Genomic DNA, 21,079 nt, shown 5'->3' on the forward strand with positions numbered 1-21,079 from the left:
AAGTAGTATAAATCCTTTTGTGGCTCCAGAGGAAGCTGCATGTAATCTGGGACACTGCCTCCAGTGATGTCACTAAGTGAGTATGTTGCATTGTGGGTACTGGAGGCGGCAGGTTTTGTACCCTTGTAAAACCGTTGGACTCATTAAGGACATTAACAACAATTGATCAATATCGATACAGCAGCGCTTCCATGCATTCTTCTTCACTTTTGAAAAAAACTTGTAACTACATTACCCACAATGCAATTTAACCACTGAGTGACATCACTGGAGAAAATTTATCAGATTACACGCTGCTTCTTCTGGAACCACAAAATACTACTTTTTTCCACATATGCAGTAGTACTCCCTGAGACCTGTAAACCCACTCTAATGTGTGAAGTTGGTGGATTTACCCTTTAAGGAAAAATACAAAAAGGTAAAAATACTCTGTTACAAGTAAAAGTCATGCATTCAAAATCCCACCAGAGTTGAAGCACAGAAGTATTAGTGGCAGATAAATGACTCCTGAGAATTATTATAATCATGCCATTTATATTCTTATACTATTATATATTCGGAATTTTTCTGATAATCAATAATTAACAAAAATAATGAACTGTCTGCAAAGTAACTACAAACTAAAGTTATCAAACAAAAATAGCGGCGTGGAAGCATAAGGTAGCAGAAAATGGAAATACTCAAGTAAAATTACCTTAAAAAGTATACTTACGTACAGTACTTGAGTAAATGTATTTAGTTACAGTCCGTCACTGCTGATTAGTCCCTTGCAGATAAATGAGTGCGGGCCCTTTAAGAAAACAGGTGCACTCTCGACAGGTAACAGTGGAGAAACAGGAAGTAGACTCAGTTGTTGGCAAACACAAACCGACAAGGAGCTTTATTTTTAGCCCCAAACTGAACATGAGGGCCGGGGGAGAATACTTTGGTGAGTTTTTATACACTTAACTCCTCTTATTTATCCTCAAAAGCGTGTTTATCATCGCTTTATCCAAAAAATCCGACTGTAATTGAACTACCCACAGCATAGCGCTACCAGCTACACATCTGTACAGCTTCTCTTTGTGCAGCTAGTCTGTTTAAAGTGTTAAAATGTATCCCACAGAAGTCACTGTGAGCACTAAAGAGTTGAATCTCTCCGCAGACCGGCCTGACTGACGACATGAGACGACCTTTGCTTCTTATCAGTCTGTTCCTGGCAGGTAAAAAAAACAAAAACACACACCGCCTGTTTCCTCTCCCGACGGTCACTAACAGCTCACTAGCAGAGGGAGAGAGCCTCGTCTGAAGCCCTACTGTGGGAAAGAACAACAGGCGAGGGCAGAGGAGCTGTGGTATTCCAGGCACGTCTGTAAAAACAAATGCATTGGAGACAGAGAGCTTCGTCTGAACCGCTCTTAAACCTGCGCGGCCGCATTCCGCCTGTGTGCTCCGACTGCTGAGCGACGTGGTGCCTTCACGGCCCTCCTGCCAGGCTCCTGCATCCGAGCTCTCAGGATGAGTCAGACTGACAGGCTGACTCAGTGGTGATTGTGTCTGTGTGCCATTTGGTATTTGGGATGGGCGAGTTTGCAGGTTTTTTGTTGTTGTTGTTGAACGCAGTAATAATAGGCTACGCGGTTGTTGTTGGTGCACGAACAATGGGCTTCCTCACGATACTGATTCTCGACTATTGTTTATGGAAATGTGACTTTGAAAATATTGTTATTGTGATTTAACTCAAGGCCAGCCTGCTTTTGAATGGTAGAAATCCAAGCAGCCATCATGACTTGCCCTTATAATAAGATAATGAAAACAAGCAAAATGGCAACAACAGTGATAAACACAACACTTTTAAGACTTTTTAATGGCAAAAGGAAAAGGAAACGAAAAGGAAAAGTCCTGCATTCAAAACCCCACCAGAGTCAAAGCACAGAAGTATTATTATTCTTGTTATGCCATTTATATGGTCCTTACTATATTACATCAATGCATTGGATTTTTCAGATAGCTAAATGTAGTTGAATATTATATATAATTCAATGTTTTGCTTGAAATATACCTCTAAAAAGTACTTCAGAACAGTACCAATTAGGGGTGTGCCAAAATATCGATACTACGATATATCGCGATATTTCGTCTTGAGGTACGTTATCGATACACTGGTGCCAAATATCAATATTTAAAAATGTAAAAAAAAAAAATTTTTTTTTTTTTTTTTGGCCCACCACCACCACCCCTCTCCGGTGGACAGCTTTATCTTTATTCAAACATAGGTATACAACCAAATAAAATTTAAAAAAATGGTTTAAGTAGCTCTGAAACCCACACATATAGATATTTAATGATAGTTGTACTCAGTGTGTGTGTTAAGAAGAGACACTGTGCAATATACTCTTTGTTTACTTGGCTGTCATTCATGTGAAATTGATTGACAATGTTTTGTAATTCCTGTGAAATGGATTCAGTGCAGTCAATAAATTCTGAATTTCTTCAGTGACACAGATATCGTGATGTATCGTGGATGAAATTCCTTGCAATATATCGATTATCGCAGAATCGCTGTATCGTGATATTATCGTTATCGTGGGCAAAATATCGTGATAGTATCGTATCGCGAGGTACCTGGTGATACCCAGCCCTAGTACCAATATATATAGTTACCTTCCACTACTGATTTTGATTGTTGTAAAGTACACAAAAGTACAGATATCAAGTTGATGTGTTACTTTGGTGAAAGTGAAAGTCACCCATATGAATAATTTTTGAGTAAAAGTCTTAAAGTATGTGATAATAAATGTAGTTCGGTATCAAAAGTATAACTGAATGAAATATTTAGGACGATTGCCTATTATTAATGAAAATGTGGCTTTAAAGATCATATTAATATTATTTACTCCAGGTCAGTCCTTGGCTTTGTAATAAAATAATGAAAATGGCAAAAACAGTGATAACAAACCACTTTAAAAACTTTTTAATCACTGTAATTCGCAACAAACGTAACAAATGGTCCCTTCATTGACATAACGTGCACAATTTAACGAACAAGTCTGATTATACTCCATGTTTTTTTAATTATTGTTAACAAATCCTGTGAAAAGAACAAAAACAACAATGAATTGATCCTGCTAACAAGTATTATCTGCGTCTCTAAAACCTGTAGCTTATTCCTATGTGCCGCATTCAATGTCAACCAAAAACAATTAACAACATAAAAGTGAAACACGCTGTGGACACAAGTTTATCATGAATCCATCCTACAAACATGTGCCTCAATAAACACCCGTGAGAAAAACTAATGTGTCCTGGGGCTGCACAGTGTTGGAAAAAGCTGACATTGCGATATTTAGATTTTCTACAAAATATATTGCAATATGGAAACTAGAGGAAGCTTCAGCAGATAACTCGGACAGCTATATTTGGAATGAATTTATCATTATGGAAAGACTGAGGGTGCGTCAGAGAAACAAAGCGGGCCCTGCTGTGTTTGATAAACTGATCAGGAGTGATTGTGATTGATGGGTCGCTGAGCATTCGGAGTTCTGCATGTCGCTCTCTTTGCTGGATACATTGTGCAGCCCTGATGTATCCTATCACTCCGCAGATTAAAATAGTCCCCCATCAATGCACTATTTACACCTGTTTGAGTATCATTTGCTAAAAACTATAGCGAACAGCTGTTGGAAATTGTTTAGCTCTTTCCAAAATAAATATATGATTGACTGACAGAATGAATAAATAAGAACTCAGCCTGTTAACAGTAACAACAAATGGGCTTGTCGCTGAGTGCCAAAGAGAGACAGACTTACGAATTTCTGGTTTTGGTCTTTTAAAAGAAAATTCCACTTTGTTTTAAACCCAATCGTCCAGTAGATTGCCTCAGCTGGCAGCAGTGACTCAGCTGCACTGGCTGCAACTTAATCCTCAGTGACAACTACAACCATCAAAGTTCGGTCCACTGAAAGTTCTCGTCTTTTGCCACTGACAGGCTGAGAATTGTTTCCATAATGTTTTCAGATACTTAGAGTAACAATCCCAGCCGGTCAGTGGCAAAAAAACAAGTAGCCTCCTTTTAGTAGGTCGGAGTTTCCCCATAGGATTATGTTGCAGATGTGTCGAGGCGGCCAGCTGAGGTGATCCACGGGACCGCTTCCAAAACATTTGGTAGAAATGAATCGTGTACACATCAAAACATTCACAAAAATGGTCCAGTTTAAAAAAACCAAAACACTGGAACACTGGGTTTCTAACTGTCAAGATCTTTCATCATGCGTACCAGACGAGTAGTGTTTCTGTCTGTGGTATCAATTTATCCAATCCAAAGATGAAAGATTTTTACTTTAAACAGAAAAGATCGACTCTAGGTATCGTTCTGCTGCTGCAGTAATGTGAAAATTAAAAATTAGCAGCAAGGATGTAGATTATATTCTAATTTGTTCATTAAGGGTTGCTGTTCATGCATGAAAGATAATAATTTAAATAATCATCAGCTTTATTCTCATAAAATTATTAATTTTGCTGCTGTCTATCCGCAGCTGATAATACATACACCTACAGAGTTCACGTTTTGATTTTTTAAAACATATTCTCTGCTGTTTGCTGGATGTGTCTTGGACAAATATCCGCTGCACAAAAACTGATATATTTTAGATTTTTAGAAACCGTGTTAAGGTTGGAATAAATACCCATTAGACCCTCCTGTAGAAACCTAAAGTTCAGCAACTGACAGTGCATACTTTCCTGGCTGCCGGTTAATCTCCATGGTTTTCAGCGTTACTCCAGCCGTTGTTGTGACCTCTGAGCATTCTGCTGGTGTTCATTCAAATATCATATCTGCGAGCTCGTGTTCCGGCCTTGTGGAAACAATCCCTCACCGATACCGCGCTGCGTCACTCATGGGTGTTTCACCCGTCTGACTCATGACTCTTTATCTTAAAGCCTCTACTGAAAAGGCAACAAGGCGGTTGGTATTCTTAATTGGGCGCTGAAACACTTTCGTTGCCTTTAACTATTCAGTGTGGGAACCCGCAATCCCTCCCGCCGTAAGCTCTTGTCATTTTACACTCTGCTCCCCAGTGAAAATCGTGTCGAGGCAGTCCAGCGAGACTGATCAGGACCATATTGATTTGATTCAGTATAATTCACTGGCCAGACCGTTCTTGCATGCTAGCTTTATATGCCAATAAAAGGGCATTGGAAATTCAGCCTGGGTTTTCCTGCCTGCATCTACACAATATCAACACCAACAAGACTGGCAGCTGAATACAAAAAACACAGCTCACTTTTCTTTCTTTTTTTTTTTTCCACCTTCACTCACAAATGGACAAACAGTGAACAACAGTTAAATGCCTGAATGTGTAAGATCAATGCTTCTTTACAACTTAGTTTTTTTTTTGAAGAATTGCCTATGCACCACTGAGTCTTGAGGAGAGAGAAAGTTGGCAAATCTGATTTGGACATGGCTTACGTTTTAAGTCGGGCTAACAAAAACACAAAATAGATGTTTAGCTTGGGATCACTTACAATCCAAAAAAACATGCTGTGAAATCTAGGAGGGAGGAAAAGAGTGTGTACCTTGCTAATGGGTTTTTACCCCCTGAGCCCGTTCTGTGTGTATCTATAGATTTTGTTCTGTGCAGTGGCGGAAGAGGTATTCAGACCCTTTTGCTTAAGGAAAAAGTACCAATACATGAACTTAAAAATACTCTATTACAAGTCAAAGTCCTGCATTGAAAGTTACGCAGGTATCATCAAAAAATGTACTTGAATTATTAAAAGTCAAACTGATCTTTACGCAGAAGAATGACTTTTTCCTGTTGTAGCGAGTCCTGGTGGAGCTAGATGTCACTAGTTTATATCCACTGTCCAGTGGTTCCCAACTAAAGTGTTTGGCCCCATTCAATAGGTCACTAGATAAATCTTTGAGGTCGTAAGATGATTAATTGCAACAACAATATTGGATAATTTGACCTCTTTGGGCCTTTAACAGTTATTTAAATAAAGCCATCTGATAAGTTTTGCGGAAATTGTGGAACGGCTCACTTTAAACTGACATTTTAATTGCAATAAGAGGTCCCAACAAGCTGAATGATAAAAGCCGAGTTGTATTTCATCAGCTTATATGTTTTTAATCATGGTAGTGGCGTGGACGTATGGGGAAGTCGGTCTGCTGGTTGGCTGGTTGGTTTGTCCCCCGCTTTGATCCAGATTGAATTATCTGAATAACCATCGGGTGGATTGCCTTGAAGTTTGTTGCAAGCATTCATGTTCCTCTCATGATGAATTGTGTATGACTTCAGTAATCCATTAACCTTTCAACTTTATCCACCATCTCATAGAATCTTTTTTTGATGACTAAAATACTTGAAAATTCACGACATTTCCACCAGTCCCCGCTGTACTAGTGCTTATTATCAGATCAATGAAGATGATGAACGTGGTAGCCTAAACATTATACCTACTTGGAATCAGCACACTGATTGGTTGAGCTTCTTTAGTTGCGTTTCTATTCTTGGTTAAATTGGAGCACAGTGTCTCTGTTAATGTCTGTTTTTCTTGTGGATCTGATCAGGCGGTCTATGAGCTGTAGTTCTGTGTGTAAACGCACCGACCTCTTCGGCCTCTCTCAATCCCGGTTTTCTGCTGCTCCTCTTGGGGTCACTCATCCTCTGGAGCCGCTCTTGGCTGAGAGAAGGTCTGTGGGGCTTGTTAGGTAGAGCGGACAGGCCCTCTGTCCGCAGGCTGTGTTGTCTCTTGGCTACCCTGCCTCCCGTCTGCAACCTGGCAGGTCGTCTCTACCTACCGAGCCCGGAGACACTGCAGTTGCGACAGGCAAAGTGCTCTGTGAGTTTACTAGGGAAATAATGGCGCACAATCTGCTGCATCAGCTTCGCCGCTGGCTGTTTGTTTTACAAACCAACCATGAGAAAAACACAAGGACAACCCATCAACACAAGATAATCACTGTAAATACAGTTAATATACAGGGAGAGACCCATCCTCCATTTTTTTTTTGTGCAATCCGGACAAACTGATGTCTACTGAAGTTAGCATGCTAACCAGCTGGTCCTGACAATCGGCTGAAAAAGTATTGAACGTTATTTAAGTGTACTCAGATAATAACTGGTTTCTCTTTCTTTTTCTTTTCTGTGTAGTCTTTCTCTTTGCCAATGTGCTGGCTCAGGACCAGGTACAGATCCAGTTCCAGACAGACCCGGTGCTGGTTCAAACTGGCACTGAGATAGTGTTCACGGTGCTGACAGTGTCCGAGGTCCTGTCCATGACATGGCTGTATGAAGGAGTCACTCTGGGTCTCTGGGTCGGAGGAGCCACGTCGGTTAACCCAGTCCCCCAGTTCCAGGGCCGGGTCACCATCTCTGCCACCCAGCTCAGAATCGGCGGTGCCCAGCTCAGAGATGCGGGCAGCTACGCGGTGCAGGTGACCCCTCTTGCTACAACAGGCCTGGCCCCGAACTCCAGATCGATACAGCTGAGTGTGTTTGGTAAGATAAAGGAGTGTGCCTGTGACTTCACTTAAGAGAGATGGCGAGGAGGACGAGGGACGGGAAGGTGGGAGGGTGGTGAAGTGCGCGGGAAGAGGGGAGAGATAATGGTAAGGAGGAACAGGAGTGAGTAAAGAGAGAAGAGGGAGGATTTGGGGAGTAAGAGAATTAGTCTGGGAGGTATAATGAAATTAGTGACCCATGGTAGGCGAGGTAAAATTAATGAAAAAGGAGGAGGGGATGGGATGAAGCTAGTGGCTCAGGGCTTTATGCTAATTAAAACTCATTTGCTATGCAGTGCTCTTGCTCTTAGATGTTTGATAATGTAGCAGTCCAAATGTAGCGTCACAGCTACGTACAGTACATACGGCATTTGCATTCATTTATATTCAGTACAGTAATGGATTCAGAACAGCTGAGTGCGTCTCTTTTATTTTCAGTCATCAGCCCACGCGGGATGGATGACGTACAGTCTTCCTCATCCCTCTTACCGCCCGGCACTAATGGGGTGGCAGGGTGACCAAATTGTTAGAAGCTCTAGTCTATTATTGCCGAAAAGGTCACATCCTCCAAACTCGCAACCGGCTCGATCGTGTCATGGAACATCCGCGTCCTTGAGCACGACTCCCAACCTCCTACTTAGTCGCATAACTTACTCTGGAAATGAGAGCCAGTTAAGATCCTTAAAAAACAGAATCCTTCTGTTGAGTCACAGGCAAAGGCGGAAAGTGTGCAGAAATGGAAGTGATTAGAGCCGTTTGGTAGATGCTCAAATGTTTTTGTTTGTTTGCCGTTCGCCGCCGTGATTCTCTGTTAGTCACTGCCTCCTCAGCCCGCACGCCCCCCTCTTCTCCCTCTCCAATTATTTAACTTAGGCTGCCCGCCAAGAGGCATCTAGGCTACCACTCATACCGTCTGCCCCCTTATTCACCATCTGTGCCTCTATCTGAATCCTGTCCCTTCTCAGCTCTCACTTGCTTTGATTACAGCAAATTATCCTCAACAGAAACGTAAAAAAAAACTGCCCTCCATTGTTCTGTCACTCCAACTTTTGAAGTGAGCTCTTTCACAGGCTAATATTCCATACCTACAGTAATGGTGCCTTTAGAAATCTTTTCAAGGGTAATTCTTCTTTTTGCAGCTCTTTGACAAAATATGTTTTACTCTTCCTGTAGATGCGGTGGCTGGGGTGACATTAGTCGTTCCCACAGTAGCGGTGGAGGGAAGGAATGTGTCTCTGATGTGTACGTGGACTGCCGGGACGGACGTTACGGTCCAGTGGGGCAAAGGAGGTGCAGCCGTCATCGCCGACTCCAGGATCACCATCTCAGACGGCTCTCTGGTCATCAACCCAGCCAGACGGGGCGATGCCGGGGAGTACACATGTACCGTCAGCAACCCTGTCAGCGCCCAAACTGCCACGCGGAGCCTCACTGTCTTCTGTGAGTTTGAACTGATCAAGGGAAGTGGCAGCTAATCTGCTGTAGCCACTGCAAATAGCAGCAGCTTATCTTTTATCCACATTGCACTGCACACTGTGTGCTGAAATGCACTCACATTACACAGGACATTCACCCATAATCTTATTATACTGCTTCCAGCTCTGTCTTGATCGCATCCTCATTTCTGATGTGACAGTCTCACAGTAATGTCCCAACGCGCCCAATCACCCCAGCGGCACACTGAAATGGTTCCACGTCGTTGTCCTCTAACACAAAACACATCGGATTGTGTATATATCAGGGTTATTCATACCTAAAGCACTTATAAGTGAGTCAGTCTAGTCAGTTTCCAGTGCACTCCCTGTGCCCACAGAAGTTTTAATCCAAGACACCTTTAATTAGTTCATATAGTGCGGATCTGTGATATCACAATCATAGAAGGCTGCGGCAGTTCCTGCTTGCTGATTGAAACTCATAAAAGCAGAGGTGCAGCTAAAGATTATTGAGTCATCTCTTCTTTTCAATTATATTTTTCAGTCTGTGAATTATCATAAAGTGGTGAATAATACCTCTCACAGTTTCTCAGAAGCTTAGGTGACATTTTGAAATGGCACGTTCACGTCTGACCAAAAGTCCAAAAACCCTCATTCCAAGAAAGTCATGTTGGATAAAAACAGGATGCACTCATCTGCAGAGAAACTATATTTGTGAAGTGTTTCCGAGCCCGTGTACTAATATCCTTTATGATCATGTGGTGAACCTCGCTCGCCCCATCCTCCCTCCCAACTAAGTCCCAACTTGTCTGAAACATGTTGCTGGTATCAAACACAGAATAAGTGTATATTTACAAAAAATCTATGACGTTAATGAGGTAAAACATTAAATATTGGCATCTATGTCAAAAAGGATTAGCAAATTATCACCTTCTGTTTTATGTGTTTTGCACATCAGAGTCGTACAGTGACATAAAACAAAAAAAAGCCACAAATCCGCAAATTTGAGAGCAAGAATCAGCAAATAATTCTTGTTTGATAAGTTACTTAAACAAATAATTTAACAACAAAATGAATGTTGACTTATTATTTGTGGATCAAGATAAGTTCAACATTTTGGCTTATGTTCTTAATACCTCAATACCTCTTAATATAGGTTAATACTAAATATATTAGCCAAGTAAATATGAAGCTGGAACCAGCAGCCAGTTTAGCTTTGCTAAGCGGAGGGAAACAGTTCGACTGACTTCTTCCAAAGGTTGCTAAATCTGCCTGGCAGCTCCTGTAAAGCTCACATTTCTTGTTTGTGTAATCTGTGCAGAATCCAACAATTGGTTTTACACTGGGTTGTGTGTTGGACTATTGGAGTAAACAGACAATGCGTTTTTTGAAAAAGGGCAGTACAGTATGTATGTCAAGTGATAGACTCGCCAGCAGCAAACTGTGCTGAACAGCCGGCTGCAGTAACTGTCTCCACATTCTGCAGCACTTTCTTCCTCAGAATCTGTGCAGGATTTTTAAATGCACAATGCCTCTCGCCTGCGAGCAGGATGCTACTGTAAATATGACCTGTTGAGACACATCGTGACTCCAGAGGTGGCGGCCATAGCGATTTTAGATTTATCATCCAGCCAGAAAGTGCACAGCTCCTTCATTAGCTGAGTAATATGCTGACAAGGCCAGAGTGGGCTCATCAAAATGTTTTTCGCCAGAGGAGGCGACTTAAACCCAAAATTGACAAAATGATGAACATTTCAGCCGCATATATAATCCGTACATTTGAGTCAGCTGTTTTGGAAATGCAGATTTTCCTCGATGACCAAAATGTTTTTGAGGCTGATAATGATGTCCTCTGATCATCACTAAACCAGATGGCCCCGACACACCTGTGCTGACCAAGGACACCCCGAAAGAGTGTGTCGGCGGAGGCGATGTGTTGGTGGGACAGACGGTGCGTCTCACCTGCATGTCTGACTCGCTGCCCCCTGCCCTCTTCACGTGGACACTTGACGGACAGCCAGTCGCATCAGGCCAGCCGGACAGCGGGGTGCTCAGCCTTCAGACTTTCTCGACCGATGAGAGCGGCCGGTACGTCTGCACGGCCAGAAACGCCATTACCGAAGGCACGTCGGAGCAGGGGACTGTCTTGGCCATCGTAGGTGAGTTATGGTAGTCGCTGACCTCTCAGTGACTGATAATGATGACAGTTGGTTTTGGACGGCGTCCCTGTATCTGTCTTCTCGACAGGAGAGGGACAGAAAGTATCCTGGGAGATTGATCTGGTGAGAATGTGGTCAAAGTCACTCAGTGACTTTCACACATACTTTCTCCTCCCTTTATTTTCATTTCTTTCTCTCCCCATCGCTCTCTCTCTCTCTCTCTCTCAGCTATTACTTTATCATCCTTTTTTAGAATCTCGCCCTCCCCTCCTCCTATTTTCTTCTTTCGTTTCCTTCTCTTCTCTGTCTGAGCTCCAGACTCATTATCTTTATTAATTCTCCCCCTTTGACACCATTCTCTCTCTTTCAGACACGTGTCTAAATGTCGGGGAAGTGGTGGGGATTGTGATTGGCTGTTTGCTGCTGATCATAATCATCGCGCTCCTCATTGTGCTCATTATCTTTCTTGTGCGAAGGAGGAGGGGTAAGTCATGGAGATGCTGTTTGTCCTCTCGTTTTCATTTTATTGTGTTATGTTAAGACACACACTTTGTAAAAGGTTTTCTATATGATTTCTATGTCAATGCACAACAGCTCAGGTATGTTTTCTTGCACCAAAGTGATATATTTGTTATTACAGCGCAACAGAGACAAGGCAATACTGTGTTAGTGCAGAAGACCAACCCAAATCCCAGGCCTATAGTAAGCTACATTTAAGTTTATATATGATTCACTATTGATTATGTGTTTATCTTGCCCATGTGATGGTGCTAAAGGGCTTTTCACAAATTAACCCTCTCATTTCATCTTTCTTTTGCTGTCTCTTCTCTCCCTCGTCTCATTTTTCATCTGCTCCCATTAAGCCTCCAGATCCACAACCTAATGGTCCAAGGGATTTGGGCCAAGGTCCCCATCCCCCCCTCTACACACACGCTCGCAACTCTGATCGCTTATACACAACCTTGCGCGAAAATCGCGGCAACCCACAGACACTGCTGCCGAACGGCCTGCATGACTCTGCAACACATCAGCACAATGGTCGCACCCACACAAATGGACTCCTACACAATTCTATTCACAACACCAATTCATACCCTCACAATGGCATTGACAACGCTGCTTTCACACACGCTGAAGCTCAGACTGCAAACACTCTCCCAAACACACAGCAGCAAAATCCTAACATTTTCATACAGGCTGGCACTGCCCAGGGAGGCACCCAGCCACCGGCGGTCCACCTCAGCCTTAATGCTCCACCGCAAACCGCCCAGCAGAACAACAATGCACAACTGCCCACCATCCATGTCAACCTGAACTCGTACCCAACCAATGGCCAACAGACTCAGCAGGACTCATCACTTCCTCTCACCAGTACAGCCAATAACGCTTCACAAATCCAACATGCAGCACAGTCAGATCACAGAATGCAAAATGGGCAGTCCTATCATGGTGACCCCTGGCATAATGATCACATGGAAGCAGCTCACCATGATCGGGCTAGACTTATCCCCACTGGATACACACACCATAACAGTAATAACACTTCTCAGCGAAATGCCAACACACAGACGTACCAGCGGGAGCCAGAACGTCACAGCAGGTCTGATAGAAACTCAAGTAGACATGATGCCACTGCCAGCGCCTCTCGTCAACAGTTGCCATGGGATCGCCTCCGAGGGACACCGGCGTACCCTTCTGGTACGCTTCAAAGGGGACAGACATCGCCTGAGTACACCTCTGACAGTACAGACTACACTAACCATCGCCCCGTACGAGAGGAAAGAACAACAAACAGATCTCAGCCTCGATCTCAGAGCCGAACGACTTCCCGGAGCAGAGCTCCATCCAGACAAGATGTGCCATCGCTGGACAGACAGACACGGAGTCGTTCAGCTGATCTTCGAGTCCCAAACACTAGTAGTGTAGCACAGTTTATGGCTTCATACCACAAAGAGAGAAGTCCCCACACACAAAGGAAGAGTGCTCAGCAAGACATCAGAGATTCGCCTGGTAGCCAGAATGCCCCCAGGCAGGAAGCCACACACAACAGTAACCCCCAGGCTAGGCCTGTCATGAGCCAGCAGGCCTCTGTAGGCCGCTCTGTGGTGTCACAAGGACCTACGACACAACAGGGGCCGACTGCACTGCAGGGTGCAGATACAAGAGCTTTGGCTGATCCTAATCACCTTCCACAGGCACACATGGCCCAGCAACATAGAGCAGCACCGGTCCAAAAAACACCACAAGGTCTGGGCACACAGACACAGCCTGTCATACAGGGTGCCAATCAACCCCGCCAAGGAGGCACCGCTCCAGTCCCACACTCCTCTGCCCAGCCTCATCCCAGTAGCCTAACCCAGGCTACACTTAGAGCCCACACGGAGAGGAGTCAAACATTTCAGAACCGGAAACAACAGACCCAGGCCGCCCTGCTTCACCCTGGACCGCAGGCGCGAGCTCCTGTGGCCCAGGCCGCCCTGCTTCACCCTGGGCCACAGGCGCGAGCTCCTGCTGCTGCCGGGGCTCCACACCCACCAGTTCCTCCTCCTGTTATCCCGCTTGCAGAATTCCAGACCCTCCCCAAGAAGAGCACCCAGCACAAATCCCCGACTAGAGGTCCTCAGCCTCCCAGACCTCCTGCTAACATACCAGTGGCTCAACGACACCAAATACGACATCCCAATGTGCATCAACATCCCGCCACAATGCCCGCAAACCGTCACCACCATCCTGGAAACGGCCACGTGCATGCCAGTGGACACAGGCATGCCCATGCCCATACCCACGGCCACGGGCATCCTGCCCACTTCACTCAGCCACGACAGGTGAGTGAGACACAGCATGATTTCAGTTTGAAACTGCAGCCAACAGATGCCGTATGTTTATGATATTACAGATTTCCAGTGCATGGTTCTGTCTCAGATGAGCACTTACTGCTGTCATATCATGTCATACTTCCTGTACACTTTCAAATGTGCAGTGCTATGTGCCCGCGTCTACCTACACTGTCTCCTCTACAGTTTGAGCTTTTTGTCTGTCATGTGCATTTCCTGAAGGATGCTTGACGGCACTTGGATTCTTCCGATTGACAGGCCTCTCAGCGCCATAAAAATGTATTTAGTCTTGAGTGTTCGTGACACTGTGGCAGTTTTTTAAAAGTAACATTGCGTGTCAGAGGTTCTGCCTCTTCTGCATGACATGTTGGCAATGAAGGGTTTGTTGTGTCTTTCCAGCAACAGGCTCACAGAGGGAGACCAAGATGATGACAGATGTCAGCAGACTACACTCCACAATGTCCCGCATCCACTGACACAAACAAACAGCTGACAGATGTGATTCAATATACCACCAAGCAAGACTGACTGCACAAGGTTCTGCACTCAAAAAAGCTGTCATACCCTGGTAGCTCAGTGCTAAAGTCAGTTTTTTTATATAAAAGAAATGAACATGTCTCCCATGGGGATGAAAAAAAAATGTAAGTTTTGGGAATAGAGCCCTGATTTCCTAGAAAGAACCGACAAATTATACCAAAGAAGGAGACTTGATATGCCTTTTTAAAAGGAAAATTACTAAGATAAATAAGCTAAATCATACTGAAGGATTTTCGAATAAAATGCTCCTCATTAAACTCCATCACTCACTCACTCACACACACACACACACACACACACACACACCCACACACCCACACACACACACACACACACACACTGATGCCTGCACCCACATGTATTCCACTGTTTTGACTCCTGAAGCAGCGGTCATGCATCAAACTTTGCAGAGAGCCTGCCCAGAGTAGACAGACTCAGTGATCCATAGCTCTTGACCAAAATTACATCTCCTCATCGATTCATCATCAAAACTGAAACAACACTACCTTGACTCAATGCTTCCGAGGCGCTTGCATGTCAATTTGTGTGTATCTGACAATTAAGAGAGATCTTGAAATGAGCAAATGAGGAAGGACTCTGCACAAGACAGGCTCGCCCCCCTGGGAACAGCGACAATTACGGAAGAAGAAATGAGCCACGGGGATGATCTTGATATACATGGAACTATTTATTTTATGCGTTCTGTTTACAGATGCCTCTCATGACACTTCTCAATTAAGAGGTTTCGCCTCAGCGGCACTCAGACGTAATGCTCAGCTAACTATGAAGGGGATCCCACGAATGGATGGGCTGCTTATTAATTAAATGCTTTTATGCGACTTAAATGACTTGGAAAATAATCACGCCCGCGCATGAATGAGGTCAGCACAAAGAGACCTGATGCTGCCTTCTGCTGAAAAAGCAGAGTGAAATGATTCACTGCCTGCACCGGGTCACAGACAGCTAAAAACAATGGGATTTCATTATGACTTTTATGTATTTATTGATTTATGTTTGTGTTTTTTTTAAAACTCAGGGAAAATGGATTATTTAGCTTGCACTATTTGATTCAGGTATGACTAAATTAATACGGAATTTCAAGGATACGGCTGGTGGTATTCTGTAATTGTCTTATTGTCAAGCTAAGCCAATAACCAACCATGAAGTGGAAGTATTCTGTGTGTAGCCAAATGTTTTATATGTCATTTCTCTCTGCCATTTTATTTTGACATCACTGCAAGTCATATAAAAGTAGGTGATTTGTCAAATGGTTAATAATATGTCAGTAGTTTAATCTGGAGGGACATCGGACTGTATCTAAAGGTAAAACCACGTTTAGCTTCCATTAGACAACAGCTAACGTTAGCATTCAGCCACATTCTAGCTAACGTTACTGTTTGGTACAATGCTGTTTTGATGTGATACAATTAGGAAAGGTGTCTATGAATTCAAAAGTGTATAAAAACATTTTGGAGACATTTGTCTAAACCTAAAACCTAATGTAAAGGCTAACATCAGCTAACGAGTTATCAAATATGCTGTTTCACCTCAACATGTGGCTCAATGTGCCTCCAGACTTCTTCTTTTCAGTTGCTGATCAATTGTGAAGCTGTGAAATGACAACAATTAGTCAGATTACCTACGTTTATACAACACCAATATTACATTATCCCCGCGTTTAGATGTCCCACCCTGAGTGTCATGTTGGAAGGAAATGGTCGCCATGTGAATAAGGTCCATAGAGCTCCATTGTCACTGAAAAATAGATAGTCAATGAGCCAGGCAGTTCCACTGGGTGACATGGTCCATCAGCACCTTATATGTGTCCATCCCCAGGTGAAAATAGTCCCCAACAAATGCACTATTTACTGCTGTTTGAGCAACATTTGCCAAAAGCTACAGAATCCAGGCATTGCAGGAAATTATTGAATTTTTGTCAAAACAAAATTATATATTTGAGACCCTGAGAACAAATAACAGGGGAAGGAAGTCAAACGTCCTCCGAGACGGACGCATGCTTGTTTGTTTTGTCTTTTCTCCAGACTTATTCTTCAGAATAAAGATACATAAACTCGACCCCCAAATTTGAAAACTACCATGAATAAATACAAAGCACACATTCTGGCTCCAAACAAACGTTTGATATATGATTTACTTCACTGCCTTGAAAATTACTGTTATTTTTGGGGAAAATTAACGCTTGTAAATAGTTTATACAGATATTAAATATCCCCAGGAAGGATTTGTACGTTGTCTGCGGTTTATAATTTTCTCCAAAATCATTTGATGAATGACAATAAAGATTTTTTTCATTTGTTGTAATGTGTGTTTGCTTGGAACCGGGGTGAAGCCCACTGAGCGAAAATGAAAAGAACTTTTTAAATCCGGCACATTGTTTGTCTTATTTCCATCACAGTGGAAGTCACTTGTCTAGTCTATTCACAGCAGAATGCACAATCATGACTTACTTTGCCTCCATTTTCAAAAGTGAACGCATTCTTCCAAACATAAGAATGTTTTGATTTTCAGTACAAAATACCTCCTCATGCCTGTTGACAGTAAGTCAGACAACAAAAGCACCTATTTATTCTGCCGTTCCTCTGAATCACAGAGCCGTTTGCCGTTTGCAGCATATTTCTGCTCACTGTGTCTATAGTGCTAATTATGCATGGCGCCTGTGCACACAGAGCACTGTTGTTGATTCTCCTCGGAGGGAATCTGTTCCTTGGGCTTGGTTGTTGGAGATGCAGCGCGTGTGTTTGGATCACGGCTTCATCACTCTCCCAATCCCCTGCTCCCACTTGCACGTCACCTCAGATGAACAGTCCTGCTGCTCACTATTGGAGACACTTCACGGTAGTCTAGCACCGTAATGAGTGGAGATGGAGTGCGTTTGAGTACCTGGTACTAGAAAAGGTTACAGCGTTGCCTACGAGTTCCAGATGAAAGCTCTGATTTATGAAAAAGTTTGGAGCAGTTTTACAAATGCAGCACTTTGTGTATTATACTTCTCCCTGCTGTCTTTTGGAGTGAAGTGGGTTGTTTATGGCCTAAACAGCTGAAATTACAAGACACTCTGCAGTCTGGAAACACACAACGCAGTAAACCCCCGAGCACTGATGTGGCCACCTTCCCCGGGCCAATTTGCATGTAAATCTGCTCGCGTTGTTTTAGTACACTGATTTACCATGATTTACTGTGACTGCTGCAAGTAATTGTAATTGTTTACGCATCCCTTTGGAGGGCATAAATTAAAGGCAAACATAACTCAAGCGCAGTGTGTGCAAATAGGGCATTTTTTAGCACTGATGAATGCTCGTTCTGGTCCGTGTCAGGCTGCAGCAGAGAGCGCTTCCTGTCTCAAGTCTGTCGAGGGGCTGCTGTTGATCTCGCTCAGGAGACTGCAGTAGACTTGAGCAGGGAAAACTTAATACCACAAGATGGCCAATGTAATCCTAATCCAATTTTAATTTAAATTCAGTCTTGCTCAGCAGGCGCACATATTTTTGCAGATTTGATGACATTTTATAGTTTGAAATAACATGAGGCCCAGACGGGGTTCAGTCCAATTATCTACCATCTCCGAGTGAATAAAAATTCATGATGCCGCCTTTTTTTTTTTTTTTGGTGTGTGTGTGTTCGCTGCAGTGATGGTGATGTGTCTTCACCACCAGGGAGAGAAAGAGGTCAGGCATGATAGTCCTCGTAAGTTCATATCACCGCTGAAATGAAGTGGTAACTCCTCTGAGAACCATGTGTCCATCCCTGTCAGGGCGTCCTTGAGCAAGACACTGAACCTCTGCCTCTGTGCACTGACCCCCTTTAGCGAAATGTCACACGAATACGAGTCCCAGAGGAATATGAAATGAAACAAATTCATCATTAAACTTTGCACACCGGGGCGGCTGCAGAAAAACTCAATATTTTAAAGTGGCGGCATGACCCTGAATTCATCGCTCCGGTCTGTGCCACATCGAGTCAAAATGTCCTTGAGCAGGACAGCGAATCCCCCACAGTTCACTAACTGTAAATCGCTCTACATGGTGGTGTCTTAAAATGTAAATCATGCACCGAAAAAACTGCACTGTGGCAGCCACGGACTCCATGCCTCATCATCCCACCAGGGGGAGCCATGTGAGAGGACTGTAGAGGTTATCTATTGATCACTTTCCACCGCCTCTCTCCTCGAGGCCTTTGCCATCTGTGCGGCTTTGATGGTGAATGCCGAAAAATTAAAAAACAAGCCATAGGCAAAGTTATTCTCGCCTGTAGTCCAGCACAAACACACACACACACACAAAAAAAGGCACAGGAAGGAAACACGGTCGTGTGCAGCAACGAGGAAATCCTCGGTTGTCACCGGCTTGTTTTGTAGATGCTTAAAGGTGAAGTGCTGCCCTCAGGGATACATATCAAACACAATCACTTCAAAGAGTTCTGTGTTTTATCATTCTCTTTTGTTGATTCAACCGAGCGTATCATGTTGGATTTCATATCACATCGCCACCATGCTTTCTCTTTCAAATAAAGACGGGCACTTTTACTGATGTTTCTCTGTAAAGTAAAGAAGAGAAGTCTCAGTAGAGATTTTGCATTATAAAGCTCTTAAAAAAAAAAAAGATCTTTGATTTCCTCTGGGGCGTGAAAATACAACAATGAAAAAATCAATTTGTCATAGATACTGTAGTTTAGATACACAATGCACTGCAGCGAAAGAGGGACTGCAAAACAAACAAACTGCACCACCAGCACGTATCTCACTTCACGCCTCTCACGTCCATAGATATCACACAGGCTGGACGAAACGGAGGCTCACGGTTCACAAACTGAAACCACAGACAGGAAGCGGCCGGATGACAACACACGTGACGTCTTCTGTTAGAAATTCAAAGAATGAGCCGTTTCTTCGAAATGCAGATAGCTCTGCCTGTAATTAAGCCATGTGTTGCGGCGAAAAAAATCCCAAGTCAGCAGAAGAAAAGAAAGATGACTGTACAAAACAGAGCAGATGCACGAGTCATTAAAAATATATGTGAGTGAGAGGAGAAATGGAAGCATCGCAGTCAGAGGGAGGGTGCTTAACAGAATGGGATGCATGATGGTGGATTTCTTATTGTATCTAGTGCTTCTTGATCCACTTTTACAGCTCCGTCCTTTACTTGTTTTCAGTTTTATGACCTTAATGAAGGCTTAACACACGTCCAACATTTTGCGAGCCGTTTATCACAAGATTCCCATTAAAAAAACAAATTGATGGATGTTACTCATCTTGTAGATCTTCATTCAAAGCAAGACTACAAGCAACTGGGACAATGACGTAAATGTAAATGTAGTGTGCTGGTGCAAAGTGAGTGAACAAGTCACAGCCGGTGGTCGAACCTGACCAAGTGAGGCTGCAGCAGCAGAAATCCAGCCCAGCGTCCAGGAAATGTTAGCAGTCACTATGTCTGCTAATCAGCGACTTATCATTCCATCTGTACGTGTCAAAGGCTGTGCACCACAATGACATGTCTGCAAAATGTGTCTTATAATCTTCTCATCACATGGTTATTGCTTGACTCTTATTTCAAGAAGTGGTGGGGACAGTCATCTAGTCAGAGGTGACAAGGCTGCCAAGCATGAAAGAGCGAAACCACTGGATATCTTTGATGAGCAACTGTTTCAACATTTGTAAGAGTGACATTAGTGGACATCTTTAAGGAGACCTTGGCACAATGTTTATTTTTTCGACGGGAGGTCGGGCCATCTGTAGGCCCCATTCATGGCGACCAAAACAGATATTTTAAGCCGACATTGAACTTAATGAAACATGGAGTTTTAAATTGTCTTTGGTTTTTGCAAAAATGTACTTTGCCACCATTTATCCTGGTAAATGGGTTGCAAAAACCCCTGAGTGTACCCACTAGAGGAACAGTGTGTTATATGAGAGCCAGAGGGGCATAAGTGACATTTTGGGTGAAATTTAGTAATGTTCTGTGTTTCAAATGAATAACTCTCCACTGCAAAAAGGGCAAATGTGCATTCTGAACCAGTCCAGTGTTATTAATCAAAAACCAAAAGACCTTACTCTGAACTTTGTGGTGCTAAAAGGATGGCGGTGCAGTTGCGTATATTAAAAATACATTTTTTTAAATAAATGTCAGCATATTTTTCGTTCAAGTACAATGTCATCCGCATGTTTATGAGGTGTAAATATTAAAGGTTAAGTACGATCATTTTTTAGTTTTGGCTTTCCTGACAAGTTGGTCAAATGTCACTGACACCATGATAGTTCTGCAGACATCATTACGGGCCAGTTAACTGACAAACACACCTGAAAGTAGATGAGAGATCAAGATATCCCAACATACCAACAGCGATCAGTGGGTGAATCCAGCTGCGGGGAGTGCGGGACCAACAGCTCAGAGGAGTTTCGAGTTCGTCGTGCAGAGAACTGTGGAAGCAGAAGAAGCTAAAGTGAGACCTGAGATCGCCTTGCTCCACTCCTCTGACGGTGTCGGGGTGAAGTTTGGTGCTCTGTGCAGTCGGAAACTGATAAAACAAGCAGGCCGCTCTCTGTCCTACATGCCATGCCCGCAGTGAAGACCCACATACCTTTTATCATAAGGCTGTCAGTGGTTCTTTAAATACCCT

General features: G+C 43.4%; 2 protein-coding genes across 2 annotated transcripts in view; one reads left to right on the plus strand and one right to left on the minus strand.

The window, feature by feature from the left end:
* Positions 1 to 21,079, minus strand: part of LOC115567914 (uncharacterized) — a 39,001-nt gene that overhangs the window by 10,814 nt on the left and 7,108 nt on the right. Inside the window, exon 2 of the mRNA XM_030394854.1 lies at positions 20,797 to 20,879. The gene's annotated coding sequence lies outside the window, so the exon portion shown is untranslated. The remainder of the gene's footprint in view (positions 1 to 20,796; positions 20,880 to 21,079) is intronic.
* Positions 814 to 16,765, plus strand: LOC115567909 (uncharacterized). Its single transcript, XM_030394843.1, has 9 exons — positions 814 to 928; positions 1,145 to 1,202; positions 7,134 to 7,481; positions 8,657 to 8,923; positions 10,788 to 11,075; positions 11,446 to 11,559; positions 11,716 to 11,777; positions 11,939 to 13,900; positions 14,309 to 16,765. Exons 2-9 carry the CDS (start codon positions 1,163 to 1,165, stop codon positions 14,336 to 14,338), a joined length of 3,111 nt encoding a protein of 1,036 aa, XP_030250703.1. The 5' UTR covers positions 814 to 928; positions 1,145 to 1,162; the 3' UTR covers positions 14,339 to 16,765.

This window comes from Sparus aurata, chromosome 17 (genome assembly GCF_900880675.1).
Source record: "Sparus aurata chromosome 17, fSpaAur1.1, whole genome shotgun sequence".
Lineage (NCBI taxonomy): Eukaryota > Metazoa > Chordata > Actinopteri > Spariformes > Sparidae > Sparus > Sparus aurata.